General features: G+C 39.3%; 1 protein-coding gene across 8 annotated transcripts in view; it reads right to left on the bottom strand.

Annotated features, from left to right (window-relative positions):
* Positions 1-15,541, bottom strand: part of SORCS3 (sortilin related VPS10 domain containing receptor 3) — a 612,545-nt gene that overhangs the window by 36,306 nt on the left and 560,698 nt on the right. For all 8 annotated transcript variants that reach the window (XM_021072812.2, XM_021072813.2, XM_084993359.1 and 5 more), the window contains 2 exons: positions 5,473-5,586; positions 1,934-2,105 (listed from right to left, as the gene is read on the bottom strand). In XM_021072812.2, coding sequence (XP_020928471.1) covers positions 1,934-2,105; positions 5,473-5,586 — 286 coding nt within the window. The remainder of the gene's footprint in view (positions 1-1,933; positions 2,106-5,472; positions 5,587-15,541) is intronic.

Here is a 15,541-nt window from a genome sequence, read left to right as displayed (position 1 = left end):
TTCACTCTACAGAGGAATACTGCACACCAGCCAACATTACATCTGTGCTCTGTTGACCTTGGGTTTCCCTAAACCTAAGCCCCATCTTCCCTAAAGCCTTTTCTGACCATTTCAGCTTAGAGATATTTCTGCCTCTTGGGATGCTGAGATCCCCCTGGGTGCTGCCCGAAGATGTGATTGATGTCTATAGTTCAGCTGAGTGCATCTCACTACATCAAGCTGATACCTAGCTTCTTAAGGGCTGATACTGAACCCTATCCTTTCTTGTCCCACTCTGCACTATACTGGGCCACCACTCTGGGTACATTCCATTGATCCTGATGATAAGACAACTATCCCAAATGAAAAAGAACAATTAGGTTCTTTCTGCCTATTTGCAAAAATGGTTGGTGGAATTAAAAAAAAAAAAAAAAAGAAATACCTCCATTTGGAATCATGAGCCAATCCTTCTGCCCAGTGAATGTGCATTCATCACAGTTTTCTTTTCTGTCTCTTCCCCCATGGAAACTCAGATGTGAGTAAAATATTGATAGGTGCTCCCTTGCCCCCCATACAATGTCAACTACTCTTGAGTTTATGAATATAAATTAAAGTGGAAATGAACTGAAGGCAATTCAAATAGATAAGATCATGGCTCTTCACATCCATTCAAGGGAAGGTATTTATAGTGCTAGTCCTGGAAACTCCCTAGTGGAAATGTGATAATGACCTCCTCCAAATATTAAAGTTCTTTTTAATTCAAGCACCCAGTGTGAGCGAAGGCTGAAAAATCTGCCAACCCAGGATAAGGAACTTTCGCCAACCATCCTGTCCAGTGTGGATAGTTTAAAGGTTTCTAAAGTATTCATAGTTAAGGGAAAATCCCCTGGCCTGCATTGGTCTCTTTCCAAGATCTCAGGAGCCCACAGGTAATTTACATTTAAATTTAGAGGGCTTTGTAAATCAGGCAAGCTTTCTTGTCCCAGCATCTCAGCAAGTAGTGCCTGAAAACTTCCCTGGTTTGGAAAGAGATGAAACAATTCATATAGGAAGCAAAACACATACAGCAGAGCTATTGCCATTCTGGAATGAATGAACACAGTCATTCATTTTTACTACCCAGATTACAGAAGACCTAAAAAGTAAACTAATGGAGCAGGTAGCTGATGGAAAAGCAATTTATATGATATTATTTATAAAAATAAATTTCAGAGTTCCCGTTGTGGCTCAGCAGATTACAAACCTGATTAGTATCCATGAGAATGTGTTCAATCCCTGGCTTTGCTCAGTGGCTCAGTGGGTTAAGGATCCGGCACTGCAATGAGATGTGGTGTAGATTGCAGAGGCAGCCTGGATCTGGCATTGCTGTGGCTGTGGCGTGGCTGGCGGCTGCAGCTCCAATTTGACCCCTAGCCTGGGAACTTCCCTATGCCACCAGTGTGGCCCTAAAAAAGCAAGAGAAAAAAAAGTTTCAAAGATTAGGATTATTTTTTCCCCACCCTCATACTCATAATTTCAAGACACTTTGATAACCTTGTGGGCTTTTCTAATCAGTGGATTAAGGGCAAAAAAAAGGGGGGATGGTCCTGAAAACAATAGAAACGAATGTGAAGTCCCTTCTTCTAGCAAAGTCTGCAGTATACAGGCTAATGGTAACAAGCATTATTTCAACAAAGCAGATCCTAAAAGGGTACGTCAAAGAATATATTCAGATCTGCACATTCCAGAGTCAAGGGAGCCCCATTTGCCCCACTTTAGCCGAGGTCTCTATTGTGAGATGAAGGGAAGAAGGTCCCTTCTCTTTCATCTTTTCCCCCGAAGTCTTAGCTTCTCCCCATGGACTTTGCTCTGAGGACCGTGGGAACACATGTTCTTTCTTTTCTTCCCTGTCCGGAAATGGGAAATGGCCTGCTTGTGAGTTCTGACCTGGGGTCCCAGGTGGCTCTGCCCCTACCTCCTCCATGAGGATGATGAAGGTGGCATTGTGTCCCTGCTCCGCCACCAGGCGGCCATCGGTTGTCGCCACGTGGAGGCCGTGAGGGGCTTTTCCAGGGCACATCTGGGCCTTGGCGGTGTACTTCTCCCTCAGTCCATCTGTGCAGTTGTTGGACACAATCCGCCGGTACCTGAGGATACAGACCATTGTCAGCAGTGTGGCTTGTGTCCTGTGTGTGCACGCTTGCGTAAGCACATAAGGTAGAGTGCAAGAAAGCAAGAGTGAGACAGATGTTTCATGCAGCTGCACCTAAAAACTAAGTCCCAAAGAAGACAGCCATTTAGGAAACTAAATAAATGCTGAGAAACCACTATCCTTCCATCTCAGGAAGAGCCGCTCTTTAAACATGATTATTGATCCTACCTGGTGGGCCACGTATCAGATCAGTGTCTAAACCAGTCAAGGAAAATCAATACCTGGCTCACACATAATGCAGGAGGAGGCAGACCCACTGGACTAGGGAAACAAGGAAAGCTGGAGCTTCTCTCTATGAGGGAGGGACTGGTTCGGACTTCTTTTTTTTTTTTTTTTTTTTTTTTTTTTATTTTATTTTCCCACTGTACAGCAAGGGGGTCAGGTTATCCTTACACGTATACATTACAATTACAGTTTTTCCCTAATTAAGATTACTCAGTTAAGCCTCTTCCTATCTTCTCTGCACAGCCCCTGCCCCAGGACATCCTAGCCCTCACTCTGGAGCTACTGGGTTCTTTTATAGCACATTTTATCTCCTCGCTAATACTTCATTTCTCACTCACCACAAATGCCAGACTAGAAGCACAAGTCTGAAGTTCCTATTTAATCCTGCTGTGAAGATTGCATGGGAAAACAGCCCCACAAACACCGTGACCTTCTAGGAAAAGGGCATCTTTGCACCGTGATGACATATTATCCTGCTTGATCACTGACCCCAACACCTGAAGTCAAGCTGAGAGTTCATCCACTGCCCTTACCTGAAGGACAGACATTATTTCTAGGCATACCACTATCTGTGTGACTGCATATAATCAACATCCTGGTCAAATTACAAAATAAATGCACCACCACTACCACCATCATCATCACAACTGTATCACATCATACCTTTCACCCTGTATGTCAGGAGTCATTAACCAATCCATCAATGGTGCCTTTTTTTGGTGGCCTTGAAAGGAGATGAACCCAAATGCCTTATGAGTGATATGGGTCTTCCACACTACCTGATAATCCCCTACCCCCAAATACAGTGCTGAAGTACCAGCTCCACATCTCCATCCAGACATTTCAAGAGGATGTTAAGCAAATGCCGTATGTAGTTATTCCCTCAGATGGAATTACAATATATACTCTTGTAAACATATGTTATTTTTAATTGCCAACTGAGTTCATAATGGGTCTAGAGCTGCCCTGCCTGATAGGCTAGCTGCATTCCCCCTGTGGCTACTGAGCACTTAAATGTGGTTAGGGTTGCGTGTTGAAATATTTCAGACATGTAGTAAGATAAAATATATTATTAAAATTAATTTCACCTTTTAAAAACCCTTTTTCGACGTGCTATTAGAAAAAATTTAATTATATATGTGGTCATATTATAGTTTTTTGTTCAGCACTGGTCTACATAATAGAACCTTTTAAATCTATATTTTATTGCTGACCTTTAGTCATTTAGAAGATATTTAGTTTTACTCATGACAGATAATTTGGTGGGTACCATATCCTGAGGCAAACTTGATATCATCCACTCCTCCTCTTCAACTTCAACTGGCCAACTGGTTAATAATTTCTAATATAAACCTTCATTTAAGAAACCTAGAGGGAGTTCCCGTCGTGGCGCAGTGGTTAACGAATTCGACTAGGAACCATGAGGTTGCGGGTTCAACACCTGGCCTTGTTCAGTGGGTTAAGGATCCAGCATTGCTGTGAGCTGTGGTGTAGGTTGCAGACGCGGCTCGGATCTCGTGTGGCTGCGGCTCTGGCGTAGGCCTGCGGCTATGGCTCCGATTTGACCCCTAGCCTGGGAACCTCCATATGCCGCAGGAGGGGCCCTAGAAAAGGCAAAAAGACAAAAAGACAAAAAAAAAAAAAAGAAACCTAGAGATGTATGCAGTCATTTATAGTGAATCCTTTGAAAAAAAAATGAAGCATTTTCCCCTTTCATCTCCTGGATTTATTTGGTTGGCCATTTAGGGGTTTGATAAAACTATCTTGCTTAAAATTGGGGCCACCTACCTGTGCCACATGACCATATGAGAAGCCCTAATGCAATTATCTTCCAACTGTGTCCAAGATATGCTCTGCCTAGGAATTTGATAGTCTAGCTGATCATTTGTCCCATTAAATCTCTCTTCCTCTAACTTCATAGCACCTTATTCTCTGACATCACATCTCTTTATGTTTCACTCTGCTGGATCTGTAGTTTGAATGGTTTGAATCCCTAGACCACCCCTCTACCATAAAATGACATCAAAAGTGCTTCAACCCCAGCTCAGATCCCAGGAATACCTCCCAAAGAACCAAATTCTTGGCTAAAACATTATGTTTCTCAGAGCGTCTCAGACACTCAATCCATCTCTTGCATCGTGTTTTGCTTTTTTTTTCTCTCTCTCTCTCTTGTAGATCTCAGGTAGAGAGTACCCCTATCACTATTTTATAACCAGGTAAGGTAAAAGTAGTGAGATGTTGAATAACTTATATATGCCCTTAGAAGATCTAATGGAAGAATTGAGACTGGATTCCAAAAAAATTAGTCCCTCATTACTCAAAGATGAATGCTGGGACCAGCAATGCCGATATTGTGTGGGAACTTGTTGAATGAAGAATCTCAATGCCATTATAGAGCCCCTGAATCAGAAGCCGTGTTTTAACAAGATCCTTGAGTGATTCACAGCACATTAAAATTTAAAAAGTTTTGTCTTAGGCTACCAATCACTTTCCAAATCCGTATGATATCATGGAATTGACAAAAGAAAGAGGAAAACAACAAACCTCCAAAGAATTTTTTTTTCAAGCATCTGAATAAGTAATAAATAAACAGAGAGAAACATACATAATTTGATAATTGCAGAAAGTATGCCTTGACCTTCTTATTCCAGGAGTTCCTAGGATGGACCTTTTGAATTTGCATTCTCAGTTTTTATCATCAGCCTATGAGAGCTTCAGTTCATTTATTAATAGAGAACAGTAATATCTGCATATCACTTGTGTTCATTTATTTCCACTGGGGCCAAAGAAACAAACTGGCATCTCTTTCCAGAAAAGAAGGGATGATCAAAGCAATAGCTATGTTTAGTCAAGATAAAATGGCAAAAGGTATTGAAATCTAGGTAATCAGAATTTTTCAGATGTTCAAAAAAAAATGCTATTTTCAGCTAAATAACTCTTCAGCTTTTCTCATAAGGTACCTGCTATCAACAAGTTCTATCTACCCTCCATCTTGCTTAAATAGCAATGGCTCCCTTGATTCTGACTTAGGGAAACAGGAAAACAGTGAGCAGAGTCCCTTCAGGGGTTTTACTTACCCAGTGCTGTTAAGGTAGCTTTGACCAAGGCTGCAGTCTTTTGATGGGGAGGCTGGATTGTACCAGAAAGCTGGAACACACTGGCTTTCTCCATGTCTCTCGTAGCCATAGTCACTGTTTAGAAAAGGAATATTGCATACTGGTAAACATGAGCAAAAGTGAGAATACATATACGCACAAACACAAACAATCGCTATAGCCACCCAAAAAAGAAAAAAAAAAAAAATCCCTGTAACACATTCTTTAAATAGTCTCAGTAAGGACAAATATTCATATTTTAACATTGAATTTTCAGACTTAGAAATACCCCCAAATAATTTGGAGTCCACCATATAGAAGACATAGTGGACTATCAAACGGAGAGTCTAGATTTAAAGAGATATGAACATATATAATGTGGCAGACACACTGGCTTGGGATGGGTGCAAGGGATGCATTAAATTTAAAACTATATTTTGGATCACAGTGGTTTTACTGTAATAAGTAGATGACAATCAAGAAGATGACTTTAAAGGTCAAGATTCATTCCTGGGTTAAGATTCCACATCTTATTGCAAAATGAATTTCATTGATTTTATTTTTATTTCATTTTTCCTGGAAATTCCCTTTCAAACACATATACACATTTGCATTCACATCTACACATAGAATCATTCAAATTTTCCCAACTGTATATAATACAGGTCCTTTGTTTCCTTTAGGAAAAAACAAAACAAACAAACAGAACCCACCCCCCCCAAACTAAATTGTAGCTCTTTGCCTTGTTTCTGTAAAAGCCTAGCCTTAATAAAATGAAGAAAGTCAGGTAAGATTTTCTTCTTTTTCCCACACTCCAAAATGAGGAAGTCACGGACCCATTTAGGAGAGAGGGGCTTCCATATGAAGCATAAATGGTGTTGCCTTACTTCTTGGAGTTTCATAAGGTTACCAGAAATATAAATGCCAGAGTAGAGAAAGTGCAAGAAAGTAAGCATTATTGCTCTTGTAACCAGCCCCAAGTCATCGAAGGTGGTTTCACTTGGCAAGAAGAGTCATGCTTCTAAATTAAGCATCCAAGGGTTTCCTGGAATCCACAGACAGGACAGAACAATCCAGACGGTTGAATATTGACCCACTGAGTGTTAATGAAACATAAAACAACAGAGAAATCTCTCTGGACCCACACCTCCTTTCTTTTTCTGCCTCCATATTCTTTGAGCCATGATTTAACTGAAGTCCAAGGAAAACAGGGAAATTGTCTATACGAGTAACTAGGACAGGAGTAAAAGGAATATAGGAAAAAAAGTTTAATTCCACATTTATGTATTACTCATATGAGCCCTGTCCTGTGTAAGAGGTACAATAATCCCTGTCCTTGGGGGGGTTTCAGTCTCTTAGAAAGAGGAATACAATATGCCTCAACTCAACAAAAGAACAGAGTAATACAGTATGAAGCAGAACACAGTGTAATGCAGCATGGAACTGAACACAAGAATACTGTATGAAGCAGTGCAGGTAAGAAGTACCAGCTGACTGATGAGATTATATAAAAGATCTCAGTTTGACCCTACCCTACCTTCTCACTGTCTTCCTCCAAACAAAACTCCAGCCAATCTTTCAACTCCCTTTGTCTTGGTATGTGTTATGCCCTGGGCTTTTGAATTATGCCACCCTTTTCTTTGCTTGGCATTTTCCAGTGTATCCTTCTCCAAAATCTAGGTCTGATGAGACCATATCTGCCTTCCCAGACAAAATTCTTTGTGGCCATATTTTGGAAACATTGTGGTTACAAAAGAAGTGACATTTCTGGTTTTTTTTTTTTTGTCAATATTATGATAGTCTAGAATAAGACACTGCAGATGTTGAATAAATATTTACTGGGTGAGTGAATACTTTGGTTACATTTTTAAATAAATGCACTAATTTATTTAAATTTATTTAATCTCTCATTGCATGTGATCTATTTCTGCAGGGAGACTTTAAGTCCACAGTGGACTTTCCAGTGGGGACCACAGAGAATATCCCAAGTGCTTAAGAGATGTCCACGGAGCGAGTGTGAGCTGAAGTCATTGCAAATTGAGGTGGAGAGGTGAAGTTCATGACCAGCTTTGTGTTTAAATGATACTGGTAGAAAAAGAGAAAGGGACATGTCTATCAAGGTCATCTTTTGCTATGCCTCCTGATCAATGATTGGAGATCTTTCAGCCTGAGAGTTTATATGGACTCAGTGTTGTGCCAGCTGCTAACAGCCTTTGAGAGCAGCCAACTTAAAATTCCTGGGATTTTGCAAGTTCATTAACGGTTGTTAAAACACAACTATTATCAAAAATTAAGTTCTACAAAAATTTCAATTAAATAAATTACATTCAAAAGATAATAAGTACTGAAAACATAGAAATACCTCATTATTTAATGTATTTAATATTATATGCAATAAATATTATAGATAAAAGTCATTATGTGTTACATTATCTATGCTCTTGAAGTCATTTATACCCAAGTATCTATACGGTAAAAAAACATGTTGTGCTTCCCAATTCTGCATTCACCGACGTACTTTGGTAGCTTGAAATTGGCTATGGTAGGAATATTTATAGAAATTAGAAAACACTACTAATCAAACCTTATTTATTACTTTATTCCTAGAGAGCCTGTAGTTAAATACTTACCAGCACAGCACTGAATATCTGATGTTTAAGTATTGTTTATCTAAAGAAAGATTTGGGCTGTGGTGTGTCTGTACTCCTTCCTGAAAACTCCCTGATTGCTTTATTAGGCAAATCTACTGAATGTTCTTTTAATCCTAAGAAATATTAATGATATTTGAAGGAAGGCTGTTTGTCTAAGCAACTTTGGGAAAGAGAGAAGTGTCTTATTGCTTCTTGCTAAGCCTAACCATCTTTAGCAGTACTGTTCAGCTCTTCTACCTGTTAGTGATGCAGTAATTTAAAAGCATGCTGCTTTGCCCCAAAGAGAAAAGGCACCTCATTAATATTTAATAACATTAATGGAAACATCATTGGCTGCCTCCAAGCTGTGGACTTCTTCATTAACTTCTGCTAAATGTATATTAAAATCTCCCTTACTGCTCAACCTCTCTCCAAGCTCTGGAGTTTTCATGATTTCAGCAAACAAGCCATTCCAGCTGCTGCTCCAGCTTCCTAGGGAAAGGTGTTTTTCTGTTGAATTGTGACATTTGGAGAGAATGTACCAGAAAGTTTTATTTGCCTTGGGGAAGTAAGCTGCCTCAGCTTCTGCAAACACACAAGTAGTTTCCTTTAAGAAATAAGTCACCTCTGTATCTTTCTTGACTAGGAAAGGATTTAGAACTTCTAAAAGTTTAGGGGGACACTTGCACATTTCCAGGAACCAGCACGACCTCCAAATCCTATCCTAGAGGGAGCCTTAGTTGATCCAAAGAAGGGATAGACAAGGAAAGGCTCAGGAAAAAAAAAAAAAAAAAAAAACTTCTGCACATCAGAATAGAAAGAAACATGCGTATTCCTTGGGTCCAGTTCCCTCAGGTGACATGTTGGAAAGGAGAAGCCAAAAGAGGAGAAATGCCTTGTTCAAGATTGTACACAGCTAACCATGTCCACCAAAAGTGATCACTGAGAGTCCTGACCCCTCCTTCAGCATTAGTAAAATCCCATGAAAATCCATTTCACCAACAGTAGGTAAGGCCCCTGAGTCCCTGGGAATGACATTCTGATCCTCCTGGAGCCAGCCAAGTCATGATCTCTGCTGGCCCAGTGGTACAGGGTATCCTACTCCAAGACCATGCACTACCCTATTATAGCATTTTTGATCCCCAGTACCTCCATTCTCCCATTTGGGAGTTGAGATTTGGGGCTTAGTGTTCCACAGGTGTCTCTGTCTCATTTTAGGAGACAGTACAGCATGCTGGGTTTGGGTTTTTGGCACAGCATGAACACTCAGCAAAGAGAAGCAACCACAACAAAAATGATGGAATAATAATTGCCATGATTATCATTTGCTAAGGCTTAAGCGTAAACACAGCTATAGAGATAGAATGATAATTACATCCAAATCATTTCAAAAATTGTTTGAAAAACCAAATAACCATCATGCAAGTATTTCTCCTAGTCTAACCCATGCTAGCCATCGGCCCTTATCCCACCACTCATCAACAATCATCACATATCTGCTTTCTCTGATCTGCTGCCTATTTTCCTTGTACTTAGCAGCAAATCTACAAAGCTCCATCACCACCTCCTGCAGGAAGCCTTCAATCCTTATTCCAGTCTGCAGGGATCTCCTTGTTCTAACCATTCCTAGCACTTGCAGGTAGGACCAATGCTCGGTGCCCCATGGGACCCTACATGATAATGGAAATGTTTTACATCTATGCTATCCAATATAGTAGCCACTAGCCAGGTATGAGTAGTGAGCACCCGAAACATGACTAGTGAAATTGAAGAAATAAATGTTTAATTGAATTTAATTAAAATGCAAATAACCACATGTGATTTGTGGCTATTATAACGTACATCATAGGTTTGGATCATGAAATTCAGTACCCAGTTACACCCTTTATTATTTGTTGTCATACCTTCTTTGCATCCAATAACTCTGGCTTATACATCTTTGATTGTTTTTTACTAGGCATTTCTATGAACACCTAGTTCATAGAAAAAGCTATGATTAATGGGGCATTATATGCAGAAAACTAAAGGTTGAATGGATTTCAGACACATGTGAATTTATGTACTATGGCACCCCAGTTTTTCCCGTCCCTCTTTTACATTACTACATGATAAATTCACTCTGTATCTGGAACTCTACTGGATATGGAAGGTAAACACAAAGACATATTAAGACTTAGGACTAATCAACTGAAAAGCTTTTGCACAGCAAAGGAAACCAAAAAGAAAACTTTCAGAATGGGAGAAAATAGTTTCAAATGATGCAACGGACAAGGGCTTAATCTCTAGAATATATAAGCAACTTATACAACCCAACAGCAAAAAAGCCAATCAATCAATGGAAAAATGGACAAAAGACCTGAACAGACTATTCTCCAAGGATGATATACAGATGGCCAGCAAACACATGAGAAAATGCTCAACATCGCTGATCATAAGAGAAATGCAAATCAAAACAACCATGACATACCACCTCACACCAGTCAGAATGGCCATCATTAATAAGTCCACAAATAACAAGTGCTAGAGGGGTTGTGGAGAAAAGGGAACCCTCCTGCACTGTTGGTGGGAATGTAAACTGGTACAGCCACTATGGAGAACAGTTTGGAGATACCTTAGAAATCTATACATAGAACTTCCATATGACCCCGCAATCCCACTCTTGGGCATCTATCCAGACAAAACTCTACTTAAAAGAGACACATGCACCCGCATGTCCATTGCAGCACTATTCACAATAGCCAGGACATGGAAACAACCCAAATGTCCATCAACAGATGATTGGATTCGGAAGATGTGGTATATATACACAATGGAACACTACTCAGCCATAGAAAAGAATGACATAATGCCATTTGCAGCAACATGGATGGAACTAGAGAATCTCATCCTGAGTGAAATGAGCCAGAAAGACAAAGACAAATACCATATGATATCACTTATAACTGGAATCTAGTATCCAGCAAAAATGAACATCTCCACAGAAAAGAAAATCATGGACTTGGAAAACAGACTTGTGGCTGCCTGATGGGAGAGGGAGGGAGTGGGAGGGATCGGGAGCTTGGGCTTATCAGACACAACTTAGAATAGATTTACAAGGAGATCCTGCTGAGTAGCATTGAGAACTATGTCTAGATACTCATATTGCAACAGAACAAAGGGTGGGGGGGAAATGTAATGTATACATGTAAGGATAACTTGATTGCCTTGCTGTACAGTGGGAAAATAAAATAAAAAAAAAAGACTTAGAACTCTGAAGTCAGAATATTATTTTGAATGAGTTAACCTCTCTGTGTCTTGATTTCTTCATCTATAAAGTGCCTGTGATAAAAGACTCTCTTTGCAGGAGGTGGTTGAGAAGATTAAGTAAGACAATACATCTCAAATACTTGGTACATAGTAGGTGCTCAGTAAAATTACTGCTGTATGAGTAGGTAAGTGAGTAAGGAAAGAAAATTACTGGATATAATTCTAGTCTAATTTGGTTTCTCACTGAACAAATGCATTTGGACCTCCTGGGGGCAACTGCTTCCTCAGAGGCCTCAGAGGACTTCAGAGCAGACCCTTTACGCTCCCTTTTCTGACTACCCACTAGTCTCTGACAAAGTGAATTCTCCTTGAGGATTTGTTTCTGGCCCCTCAACAATACCCTGATGGAGGTTACTGCAAAGTGGTTCTCTATAGTAAGCATGGGGCTTGGGGATTTATGAGGCCATTAATTAGAAATGTTAATATTGGAGTTCCCGTCATGGCTCAGTGCTTACTGAATCTGACTAGGAACCATGAGGTTGCGGGTTCGATCCCTGCCCTTGCTCAGTGGGTTAAGGATCTGGCGTTGCCGTGAGCTGTGGTGTAGGTCGCAGATGCAGCTTGGATCCTGCGTTGCTGTGGCTCTGGCATAAGCCAGCGGCTACAGCTCCAATTTGACCCCTAGCCTGGGAACCTCCATATGCCGCAGGAGCAGCCCAAGAAACAGCAAAAAAAAAAAAAAAAAGAAATATTAATATTTATGTAAAATTCATACTTATTACTGATACCATCTCTGGATGGAAGGGTGAAAGTTGTGAGAAGTTAATGGTGATCCACCAATAAACATATATGAGGATCTATAAAGTCTTCCTTCTACAAGCAGAAGAGGGATATTGGGGGGAAATATCCTTCCTTTGTGAATTCAGGCTGCACTCCTTAACTTTTCCACCAAAATCAAGACATTTAACCCATCCTCTCCAGTCTCCACTCCCTGTTGTCTCTGAGACTTAAAAGTTGCCTGGACCAATCAAATGAACATGACCTGATTTGATTTCAGAAAACAGTTAGTTGGAATGTGCAAGATAATCACTTACACTGACCAAGCTGGGTTTTTCAGATTCCTCTGCTAACACTTCCAGGTAGGAAGGAGCATTGAGAAGGAGACAGGGCTATGAAACAGTTGCAGTACACAGCTTTTTAGCATGAGTATTTATGATAAACAAATTCTATTTGATGGAAAAAGTATATTTAAACAATACCTCTGGTTATTGAAGTTGACTTAAAAATAGCAAACAAATTTAAAGATTTAGTCCCACTGTCCATAAAAACCATCGTAACACAAACAAACATAAGAACACAAATTTCAGAAATCCAACTCTCTCTTCCATACTCAAAAGTAGTGCAGAAATGCTTTTTTTGGTTACATTATTTTTTTTTTTTTTTGCGTGTGTTCTCAGATTATGGCAACTAATCCAGCCTCAAGTCTTGTGTGTTTATTTATCCTACCTCAGACTCAAGTGGTTCTATTTTCTTTTTAATATGAGGTGTGGTTGGCTATGGAAAGGCAAACATATAATTTCTTATACATCTTCCCCTAAAATTCTATAGCCTTCTCATACACCCTATACCTACAATTCTAGTACCAATGGCCAAAACTACTTCATTTGGCATTGGTTTAGAATTAATAGAACATTTTATATGAAACCTTGAGTTTTAATTTTATAATAACCAAACTTGGTGACCCTATTTCTTCTGAAAAATAAAGTGACTTTAACATAATAAAGACTCTGATTTATTGAGAAGTGGCATTATATACAGGAGAGAACATGGAATTTATCTAGACTTGCATTTGATCCTCATCTCTCTTCCAATTTATGTGCACTTGGTCAAGTAACTTACATTCCAGATGCTGAATTTCTTCCCCCTAAACTGTCATAATAGTGAATTGACATTACAGGGCATGGAGTCCAGGTGGTACCTCTACCACTGCAAGTGTGAGAACCATAGAGGATTTTGCAATGGCTTTTCTCCCTCCTGCTTTACTTACAAGTGCATCCTGACAGCAATTGCTAAAGAAGGAGTCAGAAATAGTTTAAGCAATGCCATTTCCATTGAAAAAAATGGATGACACCCAAAGGTACAACATTGAAGACAGTGCTTATTTGAATGTGTGAGCTCTGGCTAGTTGCTAAAAATACCACAGAGACCACTTAACCCTGGGGTACAAGATTAACAACAGCAGCAGCAAAAGCTATTTGCACCATTAGGATAAACTCCTTATCCACTTTAATGATGTATGTGAATTCATTTATTCCTCCCTAGGACCCAATGAGATACATGTTATATATTTGTATTTTACAGTCCAGGAGTTGAAGTCATAGAGATTAGAGTCAATTTCCCAAGGTCAAAAACTGAATATCAGAGCTTGGATTTTTTTTTCCAGACTAGTAAATGTTAATGTAAACTGCTGAAGGAAAAATATTTATGTTACAATTCTTACTCTTTATTAATTAATTACAAGACTTTCTAACAATAGGTGAGGGTATAGCACAGCTCAGAGAGACACAAGAGAAAACGTAGCATAACATAAACAAAAACATCTGCCACTGTGGATGCAATATGCAGAAAGACAGAGGGAAGCCTGATATTCATATTCTGAATATTTGGGTTGACATCAATATGTCATGTACCCTAATTCTGTGTGGCTTACTGTATAAAGTGCTATGACTATTTTTCTGGATTGTGGTTAATAATTAAAATTCATTCTACTCAAGTATGAAAATATCCTTTGTTTCCAAAGGGTCAAAAATGCCACAGGTGGGATTCTGCCATTAAAATTAAATTCAATTTGTCCCATTTCATTCAGATGATTCTTGCTGAAGTCAAATTGTTCTAGGCATGAATTCATGGATGAGGAGTTCATACAGAGCAGTCATGGTCACCTAACAAGCTTGCTGTCACCAGCTATAGTCCTAGTAGAAAGTAGGAAATGAAAGATAGCTTGCAGCACCAATCAAGCTTTAAAAACAGGCTGGATGAAATGAGGATGGAAAGGGTGAGGCTGCTGCACAGGGGCAGCTGTTTTGTACCCATCTGGGCTTATTTCTCTTACTAGATGGGAGGAAAGAACTGATGCAGCTTTGATGCTTCCCTTTATCTTCCATGTTTATAGGCTGAGACTTGAGCCCTTATGCTATATATATATATATATATATATATATATAATGATTTTTATTTTTTCCATTACAGCTGGTTTACAGTGTTCTGTCATTTTTCTACTGTACAGCATGATGACCCAGTTACACATACGTGCATACATTCTTTTTTCTCACATTATCATGCTCCATCTTAAGTGACCAGACATAGTTCCCAGTGCTACACAGCAGGATCTCATTGCTAATCCATTCCAAAGGCAATAGTCAGCATCTATTAACCCCATGATTGGATTAGGAAGATGTGGTATACATACACAATGGAATACTACTCAGCCAAAAAAGAGAACAAAATAATACCATTTGCAGCAACATGAATGGAACTAGAGACTCTCATCCTGAGTGAGGTAAGTAAGAAAGACAAATACCATATGATATCACTTTTATCTGGAATCTTATATCTGGAATCTAATATACAGCACAAATGAAACTTTCCACAGAAAAGAAACTTGTGGTTGCCAAGGGGGAGGGGGAGGGAGTGGGATGGATGGGTGCTTCGGGTTAATAGATGCAGACTATTTCCTTTGGAATTTTTTTTAATCTGGAATAACTTATGAAAATATCTAAATTGAGCTTCAGCTTTGGACTCTCCTCAAAGAAACAACATTCAAAAACATCATACAACTTTGTGATGTTTACTGTTGATTACACACTGAAGATGCAACAATAAAGACAGTCTAAAATTCCTGCCCTCATAGCACTTACACTCTACTGGGGAAAGATGGGCAGCTATAAAGCAATCAAAAAAAAAATCTCTACTTTTGGTTAACACTAAGAATCCAACAAAACAGGGCTATGTGACAGAGAGTGCTCAGGTAAAGTGATATTAGATGATCTCAGAAGGTGTTTCTGAGCAGTTGATGTTTTCACTGAGGCACCTAATAGTGATAAGATCTGATTTAGGTTTTTAAATATAATTTTGTATGCTCTAATGATATATATATTTAGGGTGACCAGAGGGGA

This window comes from Sus scrofa, chromosome 14 (genome assembly GCF_054392235.1).
Source record: "Sus scrofa isolate SSC_HxYL_T2T_F1_AM1 chromosome 14, Sscrofa_HxYL_maternal_Yorkshire_Landrace_v2.0, whole genome shotgun sequence".
NCBI classification, from domain to species: domain Eukaryota; kingdom Metazoa; phylum Chordata; class Mammalia; order Artiodactyla; family Suidae; genus Sus; species Sus scrofa.
Note: the sequence above shows the minus strand (reverse complement) of the source record. Positions and strands in the feature narration are given on the sequence as shown.